The sequence below is a fragment of the Paralichthys olivaceus genome, chromosome 10 (genome assembly GCF_024713975.1).
Source record: "Paralichthys olivaceus isolate ysfri-2021 chromosome 10, ASM2471397v2, whole genome shotgun sequence".
In the NCBI taxonomy this organism is placed as follows: domain Eukaryota; kingdom Metazoa; phylum Chordata; class Actinopteri; order Pleuronectiformes; family Paralichthyidae; genus Paralichthys; species Paralichthys olivaceus.
Window position 1 is genome coordinate 7,973,040 of NC_091102.1, and position 20,929 is coordinate 7,993,968.

General features: G+C 41.1%; 2 protein-coding genes across 7 annotated transcripts in view; one reads left to right on the top strand and one right to left on the bottom strand.

Moving 5' to 3' along the window:
* Window positions 1-870: 870 nt before the first annotated feature.
* Window positions 871-16,948, top strand: srpx (sushi-repeat containing protein X-linked). Of its 2 annotated transcripts, XM_069533299.1 has the most exons (10): window positions 871-1,034; window positions 6,617-6,673; window positions 9,396-9,584; window positions 10,999-11,175; window positions 12,193-12,319; window positions 12,444-12,565; window positions 13,480-13,659; window positions 14,799-14,932; window positions 16,008-16,129; window positions 16,217-16,948. In XM_069533299.1, exons 1-10 carry the CDS (start codon window positions 974-976, stop codon window positions 16,398-16,400), a joined length of 1,353 nt encoding a protein of 450 aa, XP_069389400.1. In that variant the 5' UTR covers window positions 871-973; the 3' UTR covers window positions 16,401-16,948. The 2 variants fall into 2 exon arrangements, with proteins under 2 accessions (XP_069389400.1, XP_069389399.1); XM_069533298.1 differs by lacking the exon at window positions 6,617-6,673 and having other exon boundaries at window positions 875-1,034.
* Window positions 16,949-17,586: 638 nt separating this feature from the next.
* The window catches only part of sytl5 (synaptotagmin-like 5), a 36,448-nt gene continuing 33,105 nt past the window's right edge, over window positions 17,587-20,929 (bottom strand). For all 5 annotated transcript variants that reach the window (XM_069533291.1, XM_069533294.1, XM_069533292.1 and 2 more), the window contains one exon: window positions 17,587-20,390. In XM_069533291.1, the coding sequence (XP_069389392.1) occupies window positions 20,248-20,390 (143 nt within the window). In that variant the 3' untranslated portion in view covers window positions 17,587-20,247. The remainder of the gene's footprint in view (window positions 20,391-20,929) is intronic.

Genomic DNA, 20,929 nt, shown 5'->3' on the forward strand with positions numbered 1-20,929 from the left:
CAGTGTTTTACTTCAACTTCTCCCTGATGATGAGAGGAGATAGAAATTGAACAGCCTCTGGGATATTCAGTCAAAGGTGAAGGGGGTGGGGCTACAGAAGTGTGATACAGTCTGTACACATCCTCCACCAAGCGTAATTCAGTCTCAGCTGTCAATCATGATGTTTCACCTTTTTATAGCATCAAATATCGAATTAAAAACAAACTTACTGGAAAAATAAAAACTAATATCTAAAACCACAGAAACATCTTTGCGAAAAAATGTATTTGACGAGTACTTAGATTTTTTCATCTGGTGCATGTCCCATCTGCAAACATGGAGGAAGCAAGGTTTATAACCTATACTGAAGCCAGCCACCAGGTGGCGATGGAGACAGCTTTGGCTTAACTATTGAGGAGCTGTCATGTCATCCATCTTTATATCCTGTGCCACTGCACTTTACTCTATAATATTTCTGTACAAACAATATTTCTCTCGTGAAATGTGTTATGTTTAATTATTTTAAACTTTTTTATTGTTTTTTCTCTTGTTTAACTCATTCTGACTTTCCCCAGTGTGTGGATCAATAAAGTTTTATCTTATCTTTTCTCATCTTATGTTTGGGTCCCTTCAGATTTATCATGTGATCTAATAATGGGTTCATATCCTCCAGATTGGACAACATTGGTTTAATTTACAAGTTTTTATTAGTTTATAAGTGAAATCTGATTTGCTGGTGGGGTGTTTGTAAGGTTTTCAGGTAAAGTAATAGCAATCAGATTTCTGCAGTTGATGTACTTGAGTACCTGTGACGGTTTTACGCACAGAAACAGAGCGTCAGTGTCCTGCGCCCCGGTGGCCCGGGCTGTGTGAGGAGAGTCCTCCCTTGTTTGAGGACGGAGAGGCGGGCCTTTGGAAGGAGGAATGCGCTGGAAGTTTTCCTGCAGGCTCCGCTTCACATGTTGAACAACCACCGTCCCGCGCCCCGCTCGGTATGGACATGTGGCCGCTGCTGCTCCTGCTCGTCCAGCTCTGTCTCTGCTCCGGGTACGAAGGTAAGCACCGACCGAGGGGCCTCTCATCAACCGCCGTGACTTTATCGATTAACCCCAAGTAATCAACCGTCTGATCTTTTACACTAAATGCGTAGAACGTGTGAAGTCACTGAACTGGAGGATGGGGCCAAGTTACAAAGGTTTGTCCTGGGGAAAGATGTCTTGTTTCACTTTTACGCACAAGTTTTACGCTTCTTGTCACCGCTGGTTTTTGGTGAGTCGCGGTGGTGTTTACGTGGAGGGGGTGGACAGGCAGCGGGGGGAGTGCAGTGTGCATCTGGGGGACGTTTCTGAGGCTCTGATGAAAACCTTGCACCAGAACTGTAACTCTTCAATTGATCTTTACATGTCTGCGGCCTTGATAACGTTTTAATACTAATGTTTAAATACTGGATAAACAAACTTTATCAACTTGACAGTGTGAGTGAATGAGGTCTGGAAAGTTTTTACTGTACTGATGAGGTTGGTGTTGAGCAAACACAGAAGGTCTCTGTGTCCCACACACACACACACACACACAGATATTTCTGAGGCCATTACTTTGACCTACATAACCATAGTTGCTACTTGTCTAAACCTAACCCTAAACTTAACCTAACCTTAACTTTAACCTTAACTTTAACCTTAACTGAACCTTAAAACAAGTCTTTGCAGCATAATGTAATTGATTTACACATGAGGACTTGATTGAAGTCTCCATAATGTGACTGTGTAAACACATTTAGGTCCCCACAACATGAGTAATACCTTGACCACACATTCTATCCTTACCAAGACTTTGCATTGACTTTCATTCATTTTGGACAGCCTAACCAAAACCTTAACCATGACCACTTCAACCCTAACCTGAACCTATAACCACAGTTCACATCTCACCACGAACATGAACCAGGACACCAGAAATAACACTTTGCTCCATTAGGACCGGGGCTTTGGGTCCCATGATGTCTACTGGAGAAATCCCAAAAAACAGAAACACACACAAACACACACTGAGATCGAACTGCAACAACTACGATTGGTCAATCAAATAACATGTCATTGAATTTGCGGCTGTTCATTTCAAGGATTGATGGATATTTAAACTTTTTTTTTTTGCAAAAATCTATAAAGTACTTTGGCTCCGTCTTTGAAATTATGAGCTATGTGAGAGTTAGTTAGTTGACAAGACGATTAATGACATCACCTGAGACTTTGGGAAAATGTGACAGGAATGATTAGTCGAAAAAAAGAAAGTAAGAAAAAGATGCAGCCAGACACACCAGTGTGTGTGTGTGTGTGTGTGTGTGTGTGTGTGTGTGTGTGTGTTGTGGCTATGTGCCTGTAGATGGTATGAGAGTGGCTCACCACTGCTATATGATCATACAGGCTGCAACATGAAGAGAAGCTGCAGAGCAGATTTACACTGACAGACTAAAAACTGCTTGTTGAGCCGACAGTCACGACTCTCTCTCTCTCTTTTTCTTTCTCTCGCTCTGTGCTCCTCTATGTCACAGTGTGTGTGTGTGTGTGTGTTTATGGGGAGTTTATTTTACAGGGGTATGTTTGTGTTTGTTTTAGGGGTCAATTGGTTCAGTTTTCAGTTGTGTGTGTGTGTGTGTGTGTGTGTGTGTGTGCCTAGAACTGGGTGGGAATTGAAAGAAACTGTCCTGTAGCAAGTTTTCATTAAAGGCAGATCACATTTTCCATGATGATTCTTGTTCTGATGTGGGTCAGGAGCAGACAGATCACAGTGAGTAACCTGAGGGAATGCCAGAGAGCACAATCACTGAAAAACTGTGACTACAGACGTGTGTGTGTGTGTGTGTCTGAGTGAGAAGTGTGGCCTAAGCTACAGATCAGGAGCTAAGTGTTTATTAATGAAGAGCTAGTATTAATTAATATAATACCGGGAGCAGCAGAGCAAGGCCGTAAACACAACACCGATATTTTATCACCTTATAAAACTGATTTAATGTATGTGTGAGCAAACAGCTGCAAACCATCCAGCAGCGTTATGAGTAATTCAGGGTTATGTTTGATTGAGGCCATTTTACACATCTTTGCTCTTGAGTCTCTGAGACTCAGCAAATTGAGCCTGAAATAAAATAAGAGACAGTTCATTAAGGTGCTGAAATGTACTTAAAGGGATAGTTCACCCAAAAATGAAAATTCACTCATTATCTACTCACCTCTATGCCAACGGAGGGATGGGTGAAGTGTTTGAGTCCTCAAGACACTTCTGGATCATGGAGATGTCAGGTGATGATGTGCATCGGAGCCTTTACTGGAAGTGCAGCATTATATCATGTCTCAGATCACAGACGGTAGAACTCTCACATTATACAATCCATGTGAATTAGATTCACCAATATTGGGATGATTGGAGAAAGTGTAAATAGATTCACACAAAGGATATGCATAGATACATATGTGACATAAATGTGACATCAGAACAAGTATATTTTTAACCACGATGGTGACATAAGAAGCAGCTCTTACAGACGGTTGCAGACGTGTTGGTAAATACAGTATAACTGGAACAGAAATCATTAGTGCTGGAAAAAAAATTACATAACTGCATAATCATGCTGTCTCCTCTGCTCCGTTCGCCTGTAGCCATACTTCAACCGACTTCACATAATGACAGTGTGTATTACAGACCCGCAGAGAAAAGCTAATTGGAATATCAGCCTCTGTAATTTAAAGCTTACTCACTCCCAGAGGTTTTCTGCTGTCTGCACTTCTGCCACTTAGACATATTTCTCTTTTAAAAGTAGGAGAACTGAGCAGGAAGATGACGCTGGTGTCTGATCACACCTCAGACAGATTTTCAGACACGAGTGAAGATTTGTCTCATGTCACATATTCTCATTTTGGACTCGTTTTGAATCTGGAATGATTTTTTTCAGTAAGGTCAAATCAGGTTCAGTCAATTTAATCCTACTGCAGAGTTGCAGACTGAGTGGTGTCAAGCCTGCAGGTCCAGATGACACACTCCACATAAAGATAGAGGACGCGTCTCCACTTCCTCTGAATATTCAGATATGAAGCAGAAACATCCCGAACACGAAACTGTCATCTCGCACATTTGGAGCCAGAGTCTGTGCCGTTGCGATCAGGGAGTGTAGTCAGGGTAGCGATATCCCATAGATACACATGTTCGGCCAATCACGAGTCGGTCTAAGCTGTCAATCATGACACATCGTTTTTATAGCATCAAATAAAACCATGAATTTTTTTGTGCAGTCACGTCATCTGTTTTTATACATATTCAGTAGTCTAGCAAGGCCCCCGGCAGCTACAGGCAAGAAAAATAACTGCAGCAACTGTTTAGATATGCAAATAAAGACATTAAGAATGTATAAAAGAAAGGAGGATTTAATCAATTCATCTATTTCCATGCAACTTATCATCCAGAGATTTAAAAAAACCCAAAAGAAGAGTTTGAGTTGGGGCCTAACACACATTAAGGCCCTGTGACCTCGCCTCCGTGACCTTTATCACAAAGACAACATCAAACAAGAGTTTTATTAGATTTTATGATTAATTTGTTAAATTTCTGGCTAAAGCTCATTTCCTGTTGAATATGTTCTCTTGGTTTATGTGGAGAGGTAAGAGAGCCAAAAGTAAACAGCTCAAGACAATTATCAATAAACTTCCTCTGGATGCATCGTTCTGTTTTGTTTGTAATTGCTCACATTTATTGTTTGTATCTTTTGGCTTCAGACATATAAATATTTCATAGGCAATTCTGATTGTGCCTGAAAACCCCAGCTCATAATGTTTATCAGAGAGAAATGTATAAAATTAATAACAATTGCTTTGCTAAATTGTCTCATGGTGCATCTACAACGAGTGGACTTGCAACACAAGTAGATTTTTTATTGTTTGAGCATTTATTATCTGCAGGATGCTACAGGGACAAAATGATGCCATTTTTATTGGTCAATTTGTTTAATGGGGTTTTGGAAGGTGCTCTTCCATCAGTGGAGAGATATTGATTATATGTCTGAACTGGGGTTTATGTATGTGGTGCTCTGCTTCGAACAATGAAGACGTCTGTTGAGAGGCGTATTTAGAGAATACATTTAGACTTTTGATTGAATTAATCAATTGAAGAAGTGATAAATGTTTAAAACGATGAGGAAAATCTGAGAAAAAGTGACAGTTTTCTGATTACAACTTGTCAAATAAGACAATAAGTGCATTTCTATGTCATCTATCAAAGTAAACTGAATATCTTTACGTTTTGGATCCTTGCTCGGTCAAAACAAGACATTCGAAGATACGTGTGGCTCTGTGAAGATTCATTAAATTGTAATAAATATCACAACCTTCATGAAAAACACACCCATACGTTTTTTTTGCATTTGGAGAAGAGTATGAGTTTATTATTGTTTATCATAATATGTACCAGCCAATCAGAAATAGGTAGCCTCTGTTTGACATGGTGTACGTTGTTATATCCAATGTCACAGAACTGACACACACACACACACACACACACAGACATACATACATACACACACACACACACACACACACACACACCTGTTTAGTTTTCTACACCCTTCTCTGCCTCTTCCCCATTAAGAAGCCGTCACTAAACTTTTTCTCATTAGACCTCTACATCTGACTCACTCAGTGTGTGGGTTCGCTCTGCACAGTCCATGCTGTGTGATCTGACTGCTGAAACCTCAAAGCTTGTTGTGTGTGTGTGTGACTTGCAGCGTTTTGGGTCCAGACAGTTTTTTATTAAACTGACAGAAAAGCCATGATGAGAAATGGGGGACGGGAGATGTGCTCACACAGTATCAGGTTCATTGATCAACACGCGGCCGATATGTGGAGCTGGAGGAGCTTGAACACTCCTCCCTTGTGGAGCCCGAACAGAGGACATATTCACACCGAGGTTCAGAACATCCCGGGGCCAAGGTTGAACACCCCTCCCCCTTACTTTAACCCCTTCCTCACCCATTTCCTCTTCCCTCTGTTTTTATAGCATCTTGACCTGCTCCTCCTGATCCCTCCTTCTTCTTTCCCAAAATAATCCTCCTTGCTCATCACAATTCTGCTCACATTTGTCTTTTACCAGCGTCACTCAGCTGTGTCCCTGCAGCAGCTCTGAGAAACAGCTCACTTCTAGAACACTGCGAGTTTTAGCATCTGAATTCACTTTTGCTCCGTCTGATAAATCTGCTCAGAGTTGACTCAAATTAAATCTCTGTCCACGGTAAGTACGATCTATCTGAGCCGTTTTGGAACAAATTGTTTCAAAATAAATGCAGCTTCTTCTTTCATTTCTACCAAACACAAAATGGGGGTCGCACAGTGAATCACTAATCAATTTTTCCTAATCATCTGGGAAAAAAAATCAAGGATCTTTTTGGATGTGTCCTGTCCAAAAGATTCAGATCGGCCCCCTGGAGTCTGGTTCAAATGAAAAGTTATGTAATGATTGGAAGCCTTCTCTTGGTGCTGTGTGGCTGAAAAGAAAAAAAAGCCCAGGATGATGCTGTCAAACATTGCCTAACATCTTGGACGCAGCTCTTTTCCTCACAGTAGTTGCTTTTTCTTTCTTTTTTCTCTCTCACCCCCAGGGTCAGGACAGTACACCCACGGAGACGATGAGGACGGGTATTCTCGTCGATATAAAGGTGACAACATGCAGATACACATACGGTCATTTCATTTTAGGGAGTGTTCATTGTTTATCAAGGACCAACTGCCCTTTGCAAGTTAACTACACGTCCTCTCGTCTTAATGAATCAAAGTGAAATGGCATCTTCTCCTCTTCTTGAGATGTTTCAGAGTGATGAAGGGGATTTAAATAAAATCTTTAACATTTAACTGGATTGCTCAAAAGTGGTGTTGGAGTAGGGTGATAGACCTGCAGTGATATATGTGGTGCTGTAAACTGTCAGCCTCCAGCCAAACCTCCTTGATCAGCTTCGTTAGATCAGGAGATTAATATTAATTTTGAAATGTCAGCAAAGTCTCACATCCAATCACTAACCTCTGATTTTTCTTACAGCTACAGTGACCCACTAGCTAACAGACAAATGTGCAGCAATTTGTCCTCAATCAAATTGAATTTATGCCCCTGGGTTGAAGACGTGGCGTGGAAAAGAATGAAACGTTTGAAACAACACTGCAACTTTTTACCCTAAAATATCACCTTCACAATGATTGTGATGGTTCAGTGACTTGGAATAAGGAGAATGTTTCCACCTTCAATCCCACTCTTTACCCTGATTGTCTGTTTTTGGTGAGACTCCTGTGAGAAGTCTGGAACTGACTGAAAGCTTAAATTGTCAGAATCAGGTCCAGCAAGTGAAAGAGTAAAGCTGAACTGTAGATCAGTTAAAAAGACTCAGAAGTCATTAAAAACTATTTATTTTTATCTTCATCTTCAGCAGGAAACGTTCAAATGTGAAGAATTTTAAACAGAGTTTGGTGGGTTCGTTACAGCAGCAGCTCTTCTGGTCCAGGAAGCCGGGGATTATGGGTAATACCCACCGTTCGGTTGTGTTTCGGTTCAGTGATTGGGACTGCAGAGGGCGCTGCTGCTCAGTTAAAGTTACACAATGTTGTTTTAAAGTTTTAAAGCAATAGAAAAAAGACAAGGATTGTTATATACTCAGAGCAACAATGCACAGTGACAGGGTTAAAATGAGAAAAACTGTTTTTTTATTTGACTGCGTCTCTAAAGAGTCGTAATTCAATACCAGCTCATTCAGCCAGTTTTGTAAACTGACACAGTTCCGTCAAAGCAGCTTCCAATTTTAAATTCAGGGTCACTTAGATACGGAACATTACTGTCCAGGCCAAACCAAACTCTCTCTGTGTGTAAAAGCTGAAATGTAGTATTATTTTCTCTCTTACTCAGTGGCTCTGGAGACTCTGCCAACACACACGCAGAGAGAGAGGGAGCGAGGGAGGTTTGCTGTGTAACGGATTCCCTTTTTCATTCCAACTGAAAATTTGCCTAATATGGTGTGTGTCCTCTCCGAGTGTGTGCGGACAATGTGTTGGTCCTGAGGGTTGGTGTTTGTCCTGAGCCAGCAGGAAACAAACTGCAGATCTGGATTTCTGTGTGCTGGAAACGAACCTTGTTGCCTCTCAAACTTGGCGTCAGACAGGGGATTCTTACGCAAGCGTTGTAGAGAAGGCAGCAGTATCTTCCCTGGGAGGAAAGAAGAAGAAAAGTTTAAGACCGATGGGACACTATAGTTGTTTTGCTCAATCGGGGGATTGTGTGCTGGACTATTTCTATACAACAGGAGGTTGTGTTTTTTTTCAGCACATGGTCCTTATCATCAAAAGCTCTTGAATCTCTTTCCCAGTCGGCGTTTTCGACTGCGTCTTCTTGTCTTTTTCATTCTGAGACAGTTGTATGATTTTTTTCTTTTCCAATCACAAGTGGGCTCACTCGAGCATTTTTCGAGGGGCTTTGCAGGAAAAGTTTTTTCAAAAAGTCCAGAGCAGCTGACTCTGACATTTGCGTTCTCACGTCCAGACCCTCTGGGACATTTTAAGAGAATGTCTGGACGTCAGTGCATGTCTGAAAGCAGCTCTGGTCTGGACCAGTGACTTCCTGGAGTTCCAGCTGAAGTAGTCCATAATGTAATCCCCCATAAAATGTCATGAGATACAGCGGAAAAATACACGATCTTCAGATGTGGACGTCTTACACTTGGCTGAGGTGGAAAAGTTGTTCATCAATAATAAAGAAAGTTTAATGAAGGGCAATAAAAAGACTTAGTGATAAATCAAAGAGTACATGAAGCACATGACTTTAACGTCTAGCTTCTGCATCATGGAGAGATGCGTGGACCAATGAGAGTGTTACGTTATGAGGACTCCATTGTGCTAAAATACAAGTGATGTGTTTGTGTTCGTTGTAATCAGTGTTGTAGTTCCGCACGGATTAAAATCTCAGCGGGGTGAGAATGAAAGCAGTCACATTATAACCAGAGCTAAGAATTAAATTTGGCCGCACTCCAAACACAGACTTTTATCTTAACCTCCATCACACACACACATTCTGAGATTTAAGTGCTCTCTTTACGTCATTATCTTTTCCTCAAGTGAGACCATCTTTCTTGCCTCATGAGACACTGTTGGATTATGGGAAGTCTCAGACAAGGTAATGAGAAATCCACCGTATCGGTCTGAACTCTAGAGCACGAGGAAGTCTTTTTTTAGCTTTTACAGTCTTCAGGTAAGATATTGTTGAGCCTATAATAAACACTGAAATAAATAACCCTCTCTCCCATAGTGTGGTGTTGTTGAGAGTCAGGTTGAATTAGAATAAAACATAATTGCCTTGATGCGGTGGAGGAAAAATAAGTGTCTTCATCTTTCCTCTGTTTTTAGGGACCCCGTGGTGCGCGCCCATTAAGATAAAACATGGCGATGTGAGCTGCCGCACCCCCAGAGGAGAGCACTACAGAAACGTGATGGGGACGCGCTGTAAAATCCGCTGTAAGCAGGGATACGAGACCCAGAGCTCGGAGGTGGTGTGCATGGCGAGCAAACACTGGTCCTCTAACTATGCCTGCAGAGGTGAGAACTAACACCCACACAGCAGGGATTCTGAAGTGTATGTGTGTGACTGTAATAAACTGAACTTTAGGCCTTAAATATTCCGAAATATTTCAAAATATTACGTTCTAGGTCTTAAATATGTTTAGGTGTAATCGTGGAACTCTGATTTTCCTTCATATCTGTCATACTTCACCTCGATTTTAAATGTATTCTTTTACATCTACATCTATATTTAAAAAACACATACCCACACATCGCTTTGTCTAAAGTGGATTTTTTACATCTTTGAGCATCAAGGTTATTTCTTGGGGAGAAGTTCGGGAAGGAGCTGGTTCTCCTTCCAAGTCGTATCTGCAGCTGATTTTCTTTTTATCAGGCTTATTCATAAACAATTTCCTGCAGCCATTACTTCTCCCCGGAGTCTATTCTTGGCGAGCGTGAAGCCTCTTTGGAAAGAAACAGTATTTATGAGACATGGGGCATTAAACTGCTCCATTGTAACTCAGACACTGATGGAAAATTACTGCCGCTGCTACTAAATCTAAACCCCCCCCACCGCTGCTCCAAATAAATGAAGTGGCGTTTCTAGACAGAGTGGGGCTGATTAGTTCTGCAATAATGATATAATCAAGCAAAATGAAAACCATAAATTTAAAAGGTCAGCGCGGAGAGGTTGATATCTTTTAATTAAAGGCCAATATCAGTGAATGAATGCACCGGGTTTAAATTATCTCAAGTATGTGAAGAAGAAGAGAACTATTCCTCAAGTCATTAGCAAGCAAAGAGTGAGGCGAAGTAACAGCTCAGTGTGTGGGGGGGGTTTGAAGGGTCTGTTTAGTAAAAGCTAGAGATTGACTTATCTAGTTCAGTGTGACTCATCGTTTACAGTCAGAACTTTTTCATGAATCAGCCTCTGATCAAAACTAGGGAAGAGCGATAAAACAAAAGTCCAATTTATATAAATGTATTTCTTATTTAATGTGGAAGTACAATGAGGAGGTAAAACACATGATCGACCTCAGGTTTGTAAAGTGTTTTATATTTCTCTGCTCATAAAGAAAGTTTAACCCTCAGGAGCAAAAAACAAACAATCTTTAAAGTGAACAGAAATTATAATGCGACATTTATCATGATAATTATCAATATCGACTCAAAATCTTCTATGTTGATATAATCTTGGTCAATGTGGAAAGAAAATGACTTCCCCACTATGGATGGAACTCGCTCTGATGAAAAGTCCAAACGATTCAAACTACTTTTAATTTGTCTGTGACAGAATTTTGACTCTTCTTTGCACAAGGATTTCAAAGTCGTAGTTTAATAAGTTAATAATAATATAACCAGTGTCTTGGCTTTTTCGGAAGGTGTGGTGTTTGGGTGTCGATTATCAACGACCTTAGACAAAGTTGTGAACTGAACTTTTCTCTCACAGAGATCCGCTGCGCTAAGCCGGACATGCCCGTCAATGGAGGCTACAAGTGTTCGGACGGCTCTTACTTCAACTCTCGCTGCGAGTTCTTCTGCTCTCCTGGATTCAGTCTGAAGGGCCAGAAGACGGCAACCTGCCAGCACAGCAGAGTGTGGAGCGCGGCTGTTCCCACCTGTGTCGGTAAGACTGTGTGTGTCCTTCTTTTGTGCTGCGGCAGAGGACCGGAGCCTTGGAAAAACCTATAATGGAGAGAGACTGGTTTAATTACATGTTTGAGGCCCAATGTCAGCTGCACTACACTGTATAACTGTCCACAGCAATAACTACCCCTCATAACACAAAAGATTTATTATTGATGTCTGGAAAATACACACACACACACACACACACACACACACACACACACACACACACACACACACACACACACACACACACACACACACACACACCAGCAGAAAATGTGAATGTATTTCACGTCTTTGAGCCTGAGGCTGAAACTGAAAATGACTGTTTTTGGTGAAAAGATGAGCGATAAGGCTCAGGCACTCAGGTGAGCATAGAAATGGCTGAATAGTCCTGCAGCCTCGGTAACAGTGGGCAATCACAGCAGACACACACACACAGACACACACACGCACACAAACACACACAGCTTCAGATCTTACTGCAACACAGCAAGCATACCCTCACCGATGTTGTTTGAGAAATGACATTGAATCTCCTTTGTCTGTGTGTAAAGTCTCATTCTCCTTGAAGCGATGATGCATTTTTCTTTTCTTTTATTGCATTAAAAACAGGCCGTGACTATCAGGACAAATCTCTTAAATAATTGAAATGTTTCATATCCACCTGTCTCTCAGTGTCTCTGTGTCTTTATAACTCACCTTGGTATCTTAGATAGTGCTACAGGTGACGACTGCCATTAACTGAGCAGCTAATATTAGGTTTTCTTATTTATTGAATTAATTTAATTTAAATACATTTGTCAAAAGTTACAATCTACAAGTAAAAAATATTGTAAATCACATCCATCCAGAAATGTTCTTTCTTGGTCCCTGGATCAATAAACCCTGTGATCCACTGGTGACCAGTCATCTGGGATTGGCTCGTGAACCAAAGTTTTCACCTTCTCTGCAGAGCAGTAACACATGTACATGTCAATATGGACCATTTGTTTTCTCTTTCTCTCTGTAGATATTGATCCTCCCAAAATAAAGTGTCCTACTGTGAAGGATAAGTGGGCAGAGCCCGGAAAACTGACAGCGAGGGTGACCTGGGACACACCGGAGGGTGTCGACACTGCAGATGGCATCCTCACAGAGTCAGTCTTATCTCCTACACTCCTCTTTAAGCTTATCCTCCAGTGTGCTCACCCCAGGGTTGTTATTCCACCTAGAAGCAGCCAGATCACAGCGAAAGATTAAACCTGAGCTCTTCTTTTGCAGCGTTATCCTGAAAGGGAAACCTTCAAAATCAGACTTCCCAGAGGCACTCCACAAGATGTCCTACACCGTGTTTGACCGAGCAGGGAACAAAGGATCCTGTCGCTTCACAGTCAGAGTGCGAGGTGAGTTTCTAATGATGGTATCTGATCGTTTGTGTGGGGCAGGGTCAACAGTGAGTTCACAGTGTTAGTCGCAGGGGAGCGAAACAAAAAAACCAGCTCAGGTCACAAAAAGGCAAAACTCTAACACAGGTCAGATGAACCAATCCAAGAACGAGGAAACATCAGGGAACTGAACAGAACAGAGATGAAATCCACAGGGAGGTCAGGATGATTAAACTCAGGTTTCACACTTCAGGGTGCAGCATTCAGAAGAGTGGGGAACAAGACAAATACAGGAAGTAACATACACAAGGTAACTCTTATATTTTCCCAAATTATTTGTTTAGTTTTTTTAATTTTCTAGGAATCTGTTGGTTTGCGTTGGTATGAAGGAGCTTCTTTTGTTAAAAGAAGGTCAGGGGTTCGTCTCTCAGCTGTGACAGAGCTGCTCCTTCTCCATTAATGTGATAATTCTGCTTCATAGAGACGTAAACTAGTGATCTGTGGTCGATGTGTCTTCTTCCCCTTGAATCAGAGTTTTGAATTCCCAGTTAAATTTATGACAAAAACCAAATGCACAGCTGTTCAGGAGTGAAGCTGTTTAATGGGAAATATCCCCATATTACCTCTGGTTTAGGGATTTAATGGATTCAGTGGAATTTGTGTCCTCCATCATACTGCAGGGCTTTATAATGTGATATATACACCAGGCTTTGATGAGCACCTGAACCAACAAGCACCAGAGAGTGATACTGTGATATTTCCTGGATTAACACACTGAGGTAAACAGCTGTGTCTGTCACAGGTTTTGGAATGAGGTCAGCCATGTTATACAGACTTCAGCAGAGCAGGCCTCTGAATTAACTAACAACTACTCTGCATTTGTTGCATCACCCTTCTCCCATTATGCGTCTCGTGTGCGTCTCTGTGTTCAGTGCGCCGCTGCAGCTCACTGTTTGCCCCTGACAATGGTTACATGAAGTGCGACAGTGATGGAGACAACTATGGCGCCACGTGTTCGTTCACGTGCACTGGTGGCTACGAGCTGCGGGGCAGCGCTGCCAGAGTGTGTCAGTACGGACTCACCTGGTCTGGCACAGACACAACCTGTGCAGGTACGTATGCTGCATGACAATGAACACACACTCACCCACAAACAGACACACAAATACGCTTTTATTCAAACCTTTAATTATTTGAAAATTTGTAATATGAGTGTTTGATCGATGAAGCATCTGAAGCATTGGGGTATATTTGCAAGGATATGTCAAAGTTATTATTTTATTTTATCATGCCTCCGACCACTGGGGACAGTAACTGTGCCTCATGAACATGTTATCTTAAAGGTCCAGTGTGTAAGATTTAGGTGAAAGGGATTTTTGGCAGAAACTGAATATGAAATAATCTTAAATGGTGTGTTTCATCTAAATTGTCTGAATTGTTGTTTTCTTTACCATAGAACGGCTCTTTATATCTAAAAACTTCATATTTACATGGAGGGGGGTCCTCTCTGTGGAGGCCACCATGTTTTTTACTATCGGACAAACTGGACAAACTAAAACCTTTTGAGTTTCCATGACAACTGAAGTTCACCACAGGTTCTGTTTCATGTTGGGAATGGGAGGGTGAGATGAGGAACATTCAGCTGCAACATGCAACTTCACCTCTAGATGTCACTAATACTACACACTGAACCTTTGAGAACACCTCAAGAGAAACTTTTCTAATTTGGCACAAATCTTCTAAAACGAGCAGATTAATTGATTAGATTGTGTGGTCAAAGGTCAAAGGTCAAAGGTGAAGGCCTCATAAAACATGATTTTGGCCTCTTGAACAAGATATCTTAAGTTTGCCACACTTCCAGTCACATTTAATTTCCATGTAGTGTCTAGTGCCGCATTAGCGCTAAACAGAAATATGTTGTATAAACTTGGTTAGTATTTATCTACCTGTGCTGAACCGCCTTCCCTGTGAGAAGCTCCGGTGAAGTGAAATGGCCCCTGCTTCTTTCCATCGATCTGATCAAAATCAGTTCTGGATTCTCATCAACCGAACGTCTGTATCTATGAGACAGAGAAAAAGCAGCAATTAATGTCAGTTCACTTACAGATGGGTTAAAAATGATAAAATCATTCAGCATCTCCTCGTCATTTCTCTCTCTCTCTCTCTATATATGTATATTTTGCTGTGAAAAATTCTCTGTGTGTCGTACCTTCTATATTGTCACTTAATTGTTCATTCATTGTCATCGCAGCCATGAACATCAACGTGGGTGTGCGGACTGCTGCCGCGCTTCTGGACCAGTTCTACGAGAAGCGACGGCTCCTCATTATCTCGGCGCCAACAGCTGCCAATCACAATTACCGCTTCCAGATGACGAACTTACAGGTGAGACACGACGCAGAGACAGAACACGAGCTGGAGTTCAGAGGCGACTACTGAAGCCAATGTGACTGGTGCACCGCAGCGTGTTTGTGTTTGTGTGTTGGGTTTTCGCTCTCGCTCAGTCGCCCAAGTTGGACAAAGCAGCAGAAGAATAGGAGGGAGGGCCCAATGATGAAGAGAAAATGTCAAGGCGATGAATAAATGATACTGACGCTGGCTGTGATAAGGCGGTGCCGGAGATGGATGTTCCTGGGCTCGTCACAATCCTTTAAGGATAACTGTCACTAAACGCCCGACCTTTCAGAGCGACTGGGTTATCAGCTGGAAGACAAACACATAATCAAAGTTTGTCTTTCTTCTAATCAGTAACGATGTTGATAACCAATTAGCAAAATGTCATATAATTTAAATCAGGTAGATTGAGATTTGAGCTGAAAAAACATTTTCCCTTTATTTTGTATAATTTAATTCTTAAAATAACAAGAAAAGTGTAAACAGTCAGAAATAAAGTTGCTGTGGCACATTTTATTTTCTCTTAATTAAAGAAAATGGATCTTCATTTATTTATAACTATCATTATCATATAATTAATCAACACTGATCTGTTTTCAGCAACATTATAGCTTTGAAACTATTTACAAATTAAATGCTGCTTATAAATAAATAAATACATCTGTGCTGTGTGTTTATATATCAGCAAATCTGCAAACAGTGTGGTTTTTGGTATAAACCAGTTTTATTTTTTTATGTTTTTTTTAACACTAAGCCTTTTAAGAGTTCTTGTGAGGAAAGTTAGTGTGATGATAGAATCAGACTCTGCACATAAATCATTCTGCTCAGTGAAAGTCAAACATCCGAGTGAAATAAAGAATAAAACACATTTTTGAGTTGAAGGGGACTTGAATAAATCATGAAAATAATCTTTACTTGCAGCCTGAGCGCTGTCTAAACTTAGTGTAACAGAGTTTAATATGCTCTGGACTTGAAGCTGTGCTCACTTTGGTTTGTGCTGCACTGGAATCAATAGCAAAGTTATAAAAGTTATGGATCCGTCTGTTTTTCTGTCCTGTGGGAGCAGCACGCTCAGTGTGGACTGGACCTGAGGCACGTGACAGTGATAGAGCTGGTCGGGACCTACCCTGCACAGATCGGACGGATTCGACACCAGCTGCTCCCCCCACCACTGGCCCTGCAAATCAGGTACACACACACACACACACACACACACACACACACACACACACACACAATCCACAGCTGCTCACTGGGCTGATGTGTGTTTCCTAGGTTACTGCTCCAGATCCCACAGAGGTCTTTCCAAATGGTGCTGGTAGACAAGCAGGGCATGGACAAGCAACGCTACCCGTTCCCCATCACAGCGGCCGAACTGTTCACCACCATCGACACTTTCCCGCAACGCAAGGACGAGATGTTGCTACAGCAGGAGGCGGGTCAGGGCTGTCAATCATAAAAGACACGCCTGCCTTTTTCTGTGCACATGTGCGGACTGTCGGCCATCTTTGATCCTTCTCCTCCCCCAGCGAGAGCAGACAGAACCTGCTCTGACCTCCTGTTCCTGTCCACATGTCCCACTCTCCCACATAAACTCTAACAGGTAACAGTGCAACATCCCAACTACTCATCCAACTCATCCAGTGAGAACTCATTTCAGTCCTGTATCCTAAGGTGTGTGTGTGTGTTTGTGTGTGTGTCATCATAAGTGTGAGTCATGGAGATTACTAAGTGGGTCACACAGTACATTACAATCATATTGATTCCTCAGTCACGTCTTTCTGTATGTTTTATTATTATTATTATTATTGATATTTTCAATCAGAAATATGTTTAACTATTTTGTACAAAAAGTATTTTTACTGTAGAAAACCTTACACCTGTCTTAATATTTATATCTCATTTCTTTGATAATGACGTTCTCTGACACTCCCTGGAAAACTGTACAGTACATCTGTGTGTCCACGTCAGAATTTACAAAACACTGATTAAAAAATGTTTTTCATGGAGGATGTGATCTTCAGTTTGTCAGTGAGAGTAAACACAAGAGGTGTGTGAGAACGACTTACGACAGCCCTAAGGTGCAAATCACATCAAATGAGTTATTGGGTAAATTTTTTAAACTAGAACAGTATCCTGTACATAAATTAATTAATGTATGTGATAATATAATTTCTCATTCAGGTCTGTCAGTAAAGATGGATAAAGTTTAAAACTATGTCCTACATGGACTTTATTCTGACTCTGGATGTTAAGTTTTTTGTCAGAAACCTTTAAAGAAGTTGTAAAAAAGAAAAAAGCCACTGCAATGATCTTTAGGTGCAATAGTTTGGTTTTTGCCACAGAAAATAATTAAACAAGAAGATTACAGAAAATGAATCAGCAGCTACTTTGATCGTCCCAGTTTTTTTAATTTGCCAAATCACTGTTAAGTCAATGTGAATATTTTTCATGTTTATATTATATCAATGAACTTCATTAACACTTGCAAGCAATTTTAAAACATCCGCTGCGAAATTATAATTAAAAATGAGTGACAAGATTTTTTGCACAATCCTTCAGTCAGAAAAACCCAAATAGTGTTGGAGCTGCCACTTACAAAGAAAACACTTGAATAGTCATTCAATAAATCAATCAACAGTTAGTCTATGGAAAGATGTGTTTATTTCAAAATATTCCCTTAACATATTTTGAACAAAAAGGCTTGAATGGAGTGAATCTGATGTTCGGAACAGAGACACTACATGATGTACATCAAGAGCTTCTTCAGTAATCGGGTATTGCACAAGCCTCTCATCTAAAATACATTGTACAGTGAACACCATGAGTTATTACTCTAAGTGTGGAGTGTGAAACTGTTTTGCTCTGCGGGTTCAGAGCGGCGGTTTGGCCAAGGACGAGCGTTCAGAAACCAACCAACATGAAAAATGGATGTGTAGGGTTTGAAACTGGAGGATCCTTTTTATTTATCTTTTTGTGAACTGCGTGATCCGTCACAGGACGGTGGTCCGAGGAGCCGTGGGTGACAGGGACAAGGTGACTGCCACTGACACCTTATTGCTCCCCCTGAGACGAACGCAGCGTGGCTCAGTGCTGACTCACTCTATCACACAGTGGCGGCCTCAGGGTTCCTGGGAACGCACCGCAAGTCACACGTCCTCTTCTGTGTGTAAAGTGATGTCATTATCAGTGCTTTAAATAACCTCCTTTTGTTCTTGTCTAATACAGTACCATGCAGCATCTATTATCACACTGATACAGTGTTATGTTCATTTACATTGAATCTAGTCTAAATCATGGATCCGTCCAGACTTTGTGCCACAGATTTTTTTTTTTTTTTTACTAGAGAGTCAGGGGTGGAAATGAACTGAGTGCTCCTGTGACTTGACTTGCTCACAATGACAATGCTAGCATGTGGATGCTAATCAGGTATAACGATAAGTATGATGAAGTTTAGCTGTAGGTTATAAATGATTTTAAGAGTTTGACAAGATTTGACCTGATGATGGCGCTACAGAGACATTCATTAATCACCAGGTATAATGATTCATCCTCAACTGGATTGATTGCCAACAATGTTCTTGGAAATCTAACTATGTCAGCATGAATGTCTGTTAATGTTGAGATATTGTCCTGGATGAAGAGAAAACTTTGGTGATCATCACACACAGATTCATCCTCTGGGGACAATGAATGTCTGAACACAATTTCATCTGAATCCATCAAATGTTTAAATCTGGACCAAACGGGTAAATTGACTGAACCATAGAGCGAAGCACTCAACAGGATTTCCTCTTTGTCTTTGTCGTATTTCACAGTAAAGTACTTTTGTTTTTTGGGAATTTGATGAACCTGAAGTTTTTAATCACGGTGATTCAATTCTGATCAACAGACAATTAATCAAGGGCAATTTTGATAATTGATTATTTGTTGTTTATTTGTTCACACTTGTTGCTTACAGCCTCTCGCCGCTTGGTGCAGTTTGGTCTGTCAACACAAGCTTTTGAGTTTGAGGACATCGCCGACAGCTCGAAGGAATTTAAAGGCCATTATGCACGTTTTTCAGGCATTTTTCTTCTTTTTTGCGTCCGAAAGCAATATCTCAGGATAAGTTTGACACAAACAGATCCCTGTGACCTTGCAATATTTTTTGCATTATTTAATTCAAGAATTCATGAGGTAATTATGACAAAACGGAACACACATGGAAAAAAATAAGAATTAAAATAATGATAAAATTAAAAAACTTTTTTTTACCATTATTCAGCGGCATAACTGACTGCTATGTGGAGTTTGAGTTCACTTAAAAGTATGTGAGTGAAGTATTTCTACTTTCACCCCAGTACAATTTTGTTGTACATCCTTCCATTATCTATATATTTCTAAGATCTCGACTTTGCGCTGTAAAGTGCCTTATTATGATTTGGCACTATACCAATAAAACTGAATTAAATTGAATAGAATCTATAACATTTATCCTGTGAGGGTCAAGGGGGGAGCTGGATCCCAGCTGATTTTGGGCGAGAGGCGGGGTTCACCCTGGACAGGTCGCCAGCGTGTCGCCAGGACAACATAAACATTAGAGTCTTCAATAAACATAACCATGGACCCTGGGAGGAGACCCCACACAACAGGGACTCAAACCAGGAACCAGGCTACAGTGCTACCCTCTGAAAAACCAGAGGTAATAGAGGGTTTCTCTATTTGGCTCCCTCATAAATCTAAAAAGCATGAGCACACAGTGTGTACGTACTCTGAGGAGTCTTCAAGTGTTCACAGTTGATCATAATTCTGCTTCAGTAATAATTGAATGGAGTATGATGTCACAGACTTTCTAACACCAGTCACTTTCCACCCCTGAACGCAGCTGTTAATGAGGCATCGTTGTGTGCTTCAGACCAGGATGCAGCTCAGTTGTAAAGGGAACGTCTACGTTTCTACATTATTAATCGGTGCCTTGTCGACTGTTGTCTACTTCAGCCGTTACAACACAAGGAAATGACTCTAGTAAATGTATCACAGACACAAGGATGGACGCATCAGGAGTCACACCGTGTGCTTATTCTGTAGCTATAGTAAGTTACATACATGTTTTCTATATTCAGCAGTGAACAGCAGTGTTTGGTCAAGACTAGATGTTGAGGGACACATGTAGATGAGTGTGTAAGGCATGACTGGCTGTTCTGGACCTGAACATCTCAGAGGGGAGAAAAAGTCGGGACCAGTCTCCACCAATCACACCTCTTCTTTTTCTCTTCCTCCTCTCCCTCCTTCTTTACCCTTCATCCTCTGCGCTTCGGTCTGGCTCATGTCTCACGTTTGCGCATGCTGGATCGCAGCATCAGTGTGCACTCCTGAGGGACCTCTGGGTTTTCAGTCATGCGTTGCCACAGCCGCTGTTCCTCCCCGTAGGAGTCCATCCAGTCTACCTCGCTCCCATAGCTTTTCCCTTCAGGGGAGAAACAAACAAACGAGCAAACATTTGTTTTAGTTTGTTAGAACTACTCCTGCTGTGGAGCCCTGAGGAGACAAACACTCCCTCGGCACTCCATTCACTCTTTAATATTTGATGAATGGTAAATGAATGGATGAATTAATTAAGTTTAGAAGCCCTGGGCTCACAAAACAACACATTTTCATAGAACTGTAAGGGCAACAGTAGAATGCAAATTTAAATTCACTAGATCCAGATTTTTATTTTGGTCTGCACCGAATTGCACAAAGTCATAAAAACTATGTCTGGGGGGAAAATCCTGGATCCACACCAAAATTGAATGGGTTCTAAATAACAATCAAACAAACAAAGACCAACAAAAACAGCCTCCTCTGTAAAGGCAAAATTAAATAACTGTTTCAAACAGATTTAAATAAAGTCTGATTTTATTTTTAACTTTTGGACAGGCCAAAAATTACCCCTGTTACCTGTCTTTATGCTAAGCTACGCTAACTGGGTGTCGGCTCCAGCTTCATATTCACTGTACAAACATA